Genomic DNA, 9,392 nt, shown 5'->3' with positions numbered 1-9,392 from the left:
ACTCGATAGGACTTACTTCTGAGTAAATGTGGATCAGGCTCCAATCTGATGGTTATTCTGAAATTTGCTATCTCTTCACTCTAATGAAGTGGGTTGCTCCCCTTGTAAGGAGATATGTCTATAGAGATTTCCTCTCCTGGGAAGTATATATCATGGGTGCTCAATGAGAACATTACCACTCCATCTTCCACAACAATAGCCACCTTAAAACATCTAAAGGACTGTCACATGTAAGATGGAGCAAACTTGTTTTCTCCTGCTCTGGATGGTAGGACCCAAACCAATGGCTTCAAGTTACAAGAAGGGAGATTCTAACTAAGCATCAGGAAGAACTTTCTGACAGTAAGAGCTGTTTGACAGTGGAATGGACTCCCTTGGAAGGTGGTGGACTCTCCTTCCTTGGAAGTTTTTAAGCAGAGGTTGGATGACGATATATCATGGTTGCTTTAGTTGAGATTCTTGCTTTGCAGGGGGTTGGACTAGATGACACTTGGGGTACCTTCCAACTCTATGAGTCTATGATTCTATGATTACATACATATCCTGCCTTTCTTCCAAAGAGTTCAAGACAGCATACATGGTTCCCTTTCCTTCTTCCTCACTTCCCATTTTAACCTAACAACAAACTCTGAGTGAGAGGGGCTGGTCCCAGGTCACCCAGCGAGTTTTGCAGCTTAGTGGCGAATGTGATTTGACTCAGTTTCCCCAGTTTCAGTTTGTCACTGTACCTCACTGGTTCTTAATCACTTAGACTGAAGTGACAGTCAAGACATTCAGGTCTTGTTATTAAAGAACTTGGAACAGCAGTAAAGAAAATGCCCTAAATATATTTTACTCTGGGGTAAAGGGAGAGGAAGACCAGATATAAACTATAAACTGTAAAAGGCACAACAAATCTCTTCTAGAGAATTCCAATATTACAATTTAAAATATTAATGTTTGAGCCTCTTGCAGGCTTTCTAAAATAACTCTATAGGGAAGCTAGTTTCTGTTATTATATCTTTCCCAAAGACATGCATTCCAACATTTGTGGAAGTTAATTTACTAGATTGAATGGCCGCACAATAACAAATGAGTTCCAAAGTTTTGACATCTTGTAGCTAGGTCTTAATTTGAGAAAGAGCTCAATGCCACATCCTGTAGGCCTGGCTCCAAATGACAGTGCCCAACCTTAGAAGCAAGTGATAATCAGGAGGATTACTATAATCCAGGTGCATTTTCCTCATCACTGAGCATTCAGAGTTACCCCCATAGATAAGGAAGCAGACTGGAGAGCCTCTTCTCCAAAGCAGAAGTCCTACAGGGATGTGCTTTAACAAGATATAAGGTGACACAGAATCAAGCCTTGAACCCTAGTTTGCTCTTTATAACTAATTACAGATACACACACCAGATGCAACATGAATCAGAGCAATTTATTCGGATTGCTATGTACAATTCCTTAAGTTTTCACATTGATCTTAACTGAAGAGTAGCTATAAAATTTGACTGTGTACAGTAGACATAATACATTTAAACCACACCCACAAGAATCCTGGGACCTGTAGTTTGTTAATGGTGCTGGGATTTGTACCTCTGTGGGTGTAGAATACTGTACATCTCTCAGGACTCTTGTGGGGTGTCCTGAAATTAACTCACATTTCTTCCTTTTTATTTATTTTTCCCAATATATTGGCTATCAAAAGAATCTCTCTCAGCTTTAGTGTATGTTCATCAAAAACCCAAAGTCGTTCCATGAGATTGTCAGCAATGAGCCTTATTGCAACAAGAAATAGCAATTAGAGCTGCATCCTTCCAATAACAATAATAACTCTAGCCTCACAAAAGACCCTTGATGATCCCTCATTTTGAAACAAAAGTAACAGCTTTTGTGAAGCAAAAGTAATAACTTAGTGATTTATGTGCATTGAAAGAAAGGGGGAAATGGTGCAAATTCATCTTTCAGGAAGTTACCATATTATCTTTGTGTGTTGTTTACGGCTACAAGCACTATCATATTTTAGAGATAACTCACCAGGGATTTGTGGTTAAACCTTATAAAAATGCTGTTCACACTTAGTTGATCATATTTCTGTGAACATTCCAAACTTGGAATGCTCGCATTAGGACTGAAATAAAGTCATTGGACCAGTCACACATTGCCAAGTAATTGTTAAGTGTTTGAAGTGTTAACTTATTAGAACTGGGTGCACTACAGAGATTTCCATTATTACAAAAATAAAAATCAAAGCTGGTTAGCTGTTGTGGTGAAGCAATGACATTAAAAGTTCTAAATAATTGTAATGAATTATTTAACGCCACAGGGTCTCCATTAGAGCAGAAGCTTAATTGGGGAATACTGTACAATAAAAAGATACACTACTATCTAAAAAGAGGTATTATTGGCTTCATCCAGCAATATCTGAATGCAGTCTAACAATATGCTACGAACTGAACTTTTATTACCCAATGGGTAAAATAGAATGGCTTTCTGCAATAGAACAACAGAATATTGTTTCTATGTTTCTAGTTTCTCCCACCTCAGTGATGTCTCTAGCCCTACTTAATGTCATTCCTGATGCCATTACAAGGTGCAAGGAGCTGTTTAGGAAGCAAGTAGGGATTCCCCTGCACTTGATCCAGAATCTGCAGTTAGTACAGAATGATGCAGCTCAATTGCCAACAGGAAGGAGACCCTGATAGCATTTTAGACCTCTGTTCAGAGATCTCCACTGGTTGCCTCTTTGCTACCAGGTCAAATTCAAGATGTCACTATTAGTATATAAAGCCTTTAACAGCTTGGAACCAATTTACTTGCAGAACTGCCTTATCCCATATATGAACACACAACCACTTCAGAATTCAGAATTCACACTGGTACAGACACTACATAATACTTGTTCTGCACTTGTAAAAATTACCTGGCATAGAAATTTTCTAAAAAAAAAAAAAACAACAACAACAACACTGGCAACTATGACTACACACAAAGACAGCACAGAGTCTGGAAAAATAACCTAAGTCAATTGCCAGCTGCCACTAGGCTACAGCTACCAAATGTTATAGTGCCCACTCACAATCACAAACTCTTTATTTACTTGAGCTATTTATGCAGTGCTCTTTATAATATTTATCACCAGGTGGGTTACAATGCTAATTAAAACATTTTTATATCTTACACAGTAAGATATGCAATGGAACATTTAAACTTCACAACCAAGCTGATGGTCTTGCAAATGTCAGCACCTGCACTGTCATGTTATATTTTGGTGCTTTAAATAGGTCACAGATTATTCCAGATGATGAAAAGCTTTGGAACAATTCTGTGCTGTTGTAATCTGTGCTGTTATAATCCAGCAAAAACATAAAATGTCTCTTTAAAGCAGATATAGACAACAATGACAATTGCAACTCAGAGCCTTTCCACAGAACCACTGAGTGCACGCTCCTTCATTAATGACTTCTTCATTGACAATGGTATGAGCTACCAGAAGCAAGGGAAGGACATCCTGGCCTCTGTCCCTACTGAAAGCACAAAGGAGGTTATCATTATGCAATCCTTCCCTCCCCAGAAAAGCTCCATAGCAAGGTGAATATTACCATGTCCCCAGATATTGATGAATGAGCAGATGCAGCAACACTGAGATTGAATTCTTTGTCCTACAAGTAAGAAAACCATCCCAAAAGTCAGCTGCATGGAGAGTGAAAAAATGAAGGCAAGGTCACTCTGGCTGGCAAAAGGACGAAGAGCCAGTTAGATGCAGCAACCAGCTCCATCCCAGGAAGAAATCCAGTAATGGAAGATCAGTGCAAATGCCTGTTAAAATCTCTCATGCAGACATTAACAAACAGATCTTAGTGCTTTCCTTCAACTTGCTTTCCTTTGCACATGTTGCCTTGTACATTACTTTTTTTAAAGTCTGAGGACAGGGCCTGCAGCTTATTTCCATTCTATGTTCAGCACCTGCCAGCACCATTGTTGCTTTCAGAGTCAACTAAGAAACATCGTTGGTCTAGAGTGCAAGATAAAAATCTACGGTTATCTTATAACAGGGAGAGAGATTCTGTTTTTCTCACACACACACTACTTTTGTAGTGTGCCCCTTTCACCAAATACATTCCATACAACAATAGTAGAAGAGAGCAATGAATAAGCTTTTCAATTTATAAGTCTGCCCTGCGAGAATGAAGAAATATCTGTAACAAATGTGTTGTCTTCAGGAAAGACTTGCGGACTCTGAGCTACAAAAAGTGGAAGCCAACAAACATATAACCTGGCCCCATGAAAACGTTCTCCTCAAGAGTATTTGGGTAGTGCAATCCCTCCAAGTGTATAATACCAACAGGGAAACTTTGGTGCTTCTTTGAGCAGCAAGACCTTAACCGCCAGATTATTGATTTATTACGATTCTACCCCTCTTTTCTGCCAAGGAGCCCAGAGCATGAATTGCCCATTGATCCTCACAACCATCCTTGTGAGGTAGGCGAGACTAAGAGACGATGACTGGCCCAGGATCACCCAGCAGACTTCAAGCCTGGGAGGGGGATTTAAACCAAGATTTCCCTGGTCACAGTCCAGCTAGGACACCTCAATGACTCCTAGTGCCTAACCTATAGAATATGGAAAGACTTTCCTTTTGAGAAGTACTCTGAGCATGTACGGAGCGCGCTCCAAAGCAACCACAAGCAGTAGGGCTCGGGGTCAGATCCTCCACTCCCCATGCTCTGGTGCTTTCCTTTCGGAAAGAAAAGAAGCAGCTATATTATAGCTATAGGCGCGAGAAGCAGCAGCAGCAGCAGCAGGCGGCGACGGTACTTTAGCTAGACCTCGCCGCCCCTCCCAGCCTGCTCTACTACTACAGCCACCATCCCGGGAAGGAGCGGCGCTGAAGGAGAACGAGGGCGCGGGCGAAGCCGACGAGCCCTTCTTCTCCCGCTTCCAGCGCCCCGCTTTGCCCGAGGAGACCGAGCGCTTTCCGCTGCCGTTTGTCTCCCGTCTCTTCCCGTTTGGCGCCGCCACAGCCCGCCTCTCTCATAATCCCCCCCGGCAGAGACTCGACAAAGCACCGGCGAGCCAACCAGGCCTCTCTGACGCCCTCCTTGCTCTCCCTCAGAGGGCGCCTCCGCAGCGGCCGGGCGCCAAGAGGGGCAGAGGCAGGTAAATGGGGGCGGCCGGGCGCGCGCGCGCGCGGGAGTTTCTGTCAGGCACGGCCGGGCTGAGGAGGAGGAGGAGGAGGCCTAGTCGCTGTGGTCGAGGAGACAAGCAGGCAGGCGCCTCCTCCTCCTTCTCCTCTTCCAGCCTCCGCGCCAGGGCAGAGGGAGAAGGGGGTGTCACACGAAGGCTGCCTCTTCCCTGAGGGTGTAGAATAAAGGGGCGCCTCGTCCGAAGGGGGCACAGCAGCCAGGACGGTCCCGCGAGGGAAGCCGCGTGGAAAGGAATGGCAGCGGCATCGTCCTTCCCCACACGACCCCCTGTCAAACAGTAGGGGCGGCAGCAGCAGGAGTAAAAAATACAGTATGTGTGTGGAGAGAGAGAGATGAGAGAAGCTTTTCCCCACCTGTTTCGTAGGAAAGGTGGAGGGAGGAACCATGCTCCCTTTTCTACATGTATTTCATATGAAGCCCTTTTTGATTTCGAGGGAGTTAACTTGAAAGCACATTTAGAATGCAGCCGTTTTTTCTGGATTACGTTTCAGTCATTTGTAAGCAAAAAGTGCCTTTTCTTGAAGGTCCAGCAGTTGGGCAGGAAAGCATGCTGCTTCTTTTAAGGAGGGGGGCACTACTTAAACTGCTAAATTCCACAGGGATTTATAATGCTTATTATTCTTAATTTCCATTTATAGACTGCTTACAACATGAAGATTGCAAGGCAGTACAATAAATAAGAAAATACATAAAGAATATGCATTTACATAAATACCATAGCAATATAAATCAAGTCAAGAGAGCATTACCAGGCAGTATAATGTAAGATTTCAATTATCATAACAAACATTATTCATACAACCACTCACCTAATCTCACTCATCATCTATTCTATAGAACCAGTACAATCATTCACTACCTAAAGTATTATCTCTGTCATCGAACCATTCATAAATAAACCACTAATGCTCAATAATATTACAACCCACACACAGGAGATCCCTGCCAAGTACACACATGTAAGATACTCTCCCCATTTCTGAAGCACTGTTGGTGGAGAATTCCTACAGCTCAATTCTAAAAGGTCCACTAAGGCTGTATCCTATACCCACTTTCTTGGGGGAAGGAAACACTGAACACAGTGGGATTTCCCTTTGAGCAGACGTCTATAGTATTGTGCTCTGTGTGTGTGTGCTATGTAGTTTTATGTTAGATTTATGTACCACCTTTCAGTAGGCATGTTCATGGCACTAGCAAAATTACATCTGAGCAATAAGATTTTTCATGATGGAAACAAATACAATGTCTGCTGCTTAAATACACAGTTAGGCGTACTTCAAGATATTCAAGTTTTCTGTAAGCATTAGCATTTTTCATTGTATCCAAACATAGAAGAGCTAAGCATACTCTCCTCAAGCAGGACATGAGTAAACTTGACTAATAAAAGAATTTCATGAACTTTTTTAAAAGTAGCAATGCACCACAAACTCTGGAGCAAATGAGAGGACACATTAAATACATGTATGCATTTAGCATGATTTGTTTTTACTTTACAAATAACAATTGTTGGAGAAGAGTGGAGGTCAGGATCGGGACCACAACACTCAGGAGGGATAGTCCTTTCCCACTGTGCAATTGATTCTGATGAAAATCTCTCACACACACTGTTCCCAAGCTGCTATTGGCACCAAATAAAAAGCAAATATATCAAATGCACATTCACATTTACCATACCATCTCATTTTGTCCTTGAAAGCTAAGCATCTTTTAGTGGCAGTTGAATTCCATAATTTTTTCTAGATTAAATCCTTGTGGATTATGGGCCTCACCAGTTGGAGGAGTATGGTATGGTTGCTATGGTATGGTATGGGAGTTTGCAGAGTCTACCAGAGGTTAACTGGAGGCATGACTCTTACTGACTGTGCCAAGTGTTTAGCCTTGAAACACTGAAAAATAATGTTATTTCATTATGTAACGTTTTGTTTTTGTCAATCATAGTTGACAATTTGACAATGGTGACTAGAAATCTAAGTAGTCATGGCTTCATATAGTTTAATACTTCAGGAAAAACCTTGACTCAAAGCAACAGTCAGAGGGAGAACATGTTGCTGCAGAGCAAAGCCACAATTGTTCTAAAGCAACATATTTCACCTGTCAGAAATACATTCCTGTAAGCAGTCCTATGGGACTGCTTATGTGAATGAAGAACTGAAGTTTCCTTTTAGCTTTACAATCAGGTAAAGATTTTGCACTGAGTTACCTCTTCAGGTATTGAAAACTTGAACATGGTGATGATGCGGGGGATGTGGTTATGGGGCATGGTGGAAATTCAGCTGCACCCTGCATCTGTTCAAGGAATCTGCATAGATAGCAGAATTATTTGTTCAAATTATTTGGACCTGTGCAAAAAAACAAAACAAAAACAACCAAGAATATGACTGTCATTAATATGACTGTTCTGTTAATGGGAATAAAATAGAGAATAAACTTTACTTTCCTCAGATCCATTGTAAATTCATAGATGGAGCAGGGGAGGAAAGTGGGGAAAAGAGGGCTAAACCGATTTCACAGGAACAAAGCCACTCCCGCTGATTTTGGTAGCAATACTGTGCAGAAGGTGCACATGAGGAAATGAATGGGAGCAAAACGCAGTAACTAATAAAAGTTAGCATAAAGTACTCTGATAAAACACAGGATAAAAGATCATAAGTAGTGGCATCAATACAAGTGGGGCTGAGTAGTATGTGCATTGTGAAGAGTCAAGAAGCAATTAATATGGGTAAAACATCAGCTAATGTGGACTGACCCATAACTTTGTACATCAGAATAAAATATAAGCTTCTCTTTCTCTGAAAGAACTGGTGAAAAAACACAGAATACAGAAACATAATAAAGTATGCTATTTTTATTTGATTCTAACAGATATACAGTTCAAAGAACCAGAGTTAAGATGACTAGCCAAGGTCAGGGTGACATGCTTCGTTGCTGGAAGTGTCGAAAATACGTAGCTAATTCTGATTGCCTCATAAACAACCAAACTACAAATTTGGTCTTTGAAGTAAGTAAAAAATATATTGTTTCTTCTAGGCCATTACTAGAATATGTATTTATAATTTAGGAGTGCTGGAATTAACATGTTCAACATTGCACAGTTTATATACTACTGAATTAAGAAGAACTGGGTTATGGATATTCACCCATTGGACAATTTAAATCATTTGTTTATCAAATGAAGCATTATTGATATTTTTAGTATTGTGAAGTACTCTTTCATATTTGTATTGTATTGTATTGTAGATGTCATATATGCCCAGTGCAGAAAACAGGGAAGTAAATCACAATACCGGTTTTGTGCTGTTGTACTGGATCTGTGTTCTCCATAGCCATGAGTTACTTTGTAGAGAGTGTGTTCAACTTTACAAATTTTCTACAACTCTGCAGCTCAAACTAGTGTAGTAAGTACCGTATTTATTTTGATTTGTAGTTATAATTCAGTGCTGTTAACTTGATAACCCTAAAATTTTAGGAAAGCAAAAAAATTAAAGATATCCGCAATGCTAAATTGCCTAATCTGTATGATTTATAAGGATAGTTTAGAGAGATTCACCATTGCAGCAGGGAGCAGAACAAGGGCTCACAAGGTTAAACTTCTGAAAAGTATAAATAAACTTAAACTTGTAATAACTGTTTCGACTGCACAGGAAGATGAACAAAAGATCAGTAGGCACCAGAATTATTACATTATTTTACAGTCAGAAAAGAATCTGATGGGGTGCTTTTCACTGTGATAAAATAATTTCAACAACTATTATTGTTATTGCTATTGGTAACCCAGCACACTTAAATCCTATTGAAATCAATGTAAATTAAGAGCACAGGTTTCTTTTGAATGCACCTATTCTCTTTAACAGTGCTGTTTTCTGTTCAGTTGCTTTCACAATTACTTAGAAGTGCTATGGAAATCTGTCAGATTAGTTTACAAATAATCGTGGCATTGATCCATTGCTCAAGCCCACTTCCTCTACAGCCTATCATTTCTCAACCCATTAAAGAATCTCAGATAGGGGAACTAGGAAAGAGGCCTTGGAGAGCTGATACTAGATTGAATGGGCAGGCCTGGGCTCAATGGACCGATGGTCTGAGACCAGGCATCTCCAGACTCAGCCCTCTAGATGTTTTGGGACTACCATTCCCATCATCCCTAACTAACAGGACCAGTGGTCAGGGATGATGGGAATTGTAGTCCCAAAACATCTGGAGGGCTGAGT

General features: G+C 40.8%; 1 protein-coding gene across 6 annotated transcripts in view; it reads left to right on the top strand.

The window, feature by feature from the left end:
- The first annotated feature begins 4,082 nt into the window (after positions 1-4,082).
- Positions 4,083-9,392, top strand: part of RNF180 (ring finger protein 180) — a 56,180-nt gene continuing 50,870 nt past the window's right edge. The window contains exons 1-2 of one of the 6 annotated variants that reach the window (XM_081930294.1): positions 4,083-5,133; positions 8,047-8,182. In XM_081930294.1, coding sequence (XP_081786420.1) covers positions 8,075-8,182 — 108 coding nt within the window. In that variant the 5' untranslated portion in view covers positions 4,083-5,133; positions 8,047-8,074. Of the gene's footprint in view, positions 5,138-5,165; positions 5,495-8,046; positions 8,183-8,417; positions 8,580-9,392 lie in introns of those variants that run through there. The other 5 variants (XM_081930293.1, XM_081930292.1, XM_081930295.1 and 2 more) reach the window with 5 other exon arrangements.

The sequence above is a fragment of the Podarcis melisellensis genome, assembly GCF_964234715.1.
Source record: "Podarcis melisellensis genome assembly, chromosome: 11".
Lineage (NCBI taxonomy): Eukaryota > Metazoa > Chordata > Lepidosauria > Squamata > Lacertidae > Podarcis > Podarcis melisellensis.
The sequence above is the reverse complement of the archived record's forward strand: the minus strand, read 5'-3'. Positions and strand labels throughout refer to the sequence as shown.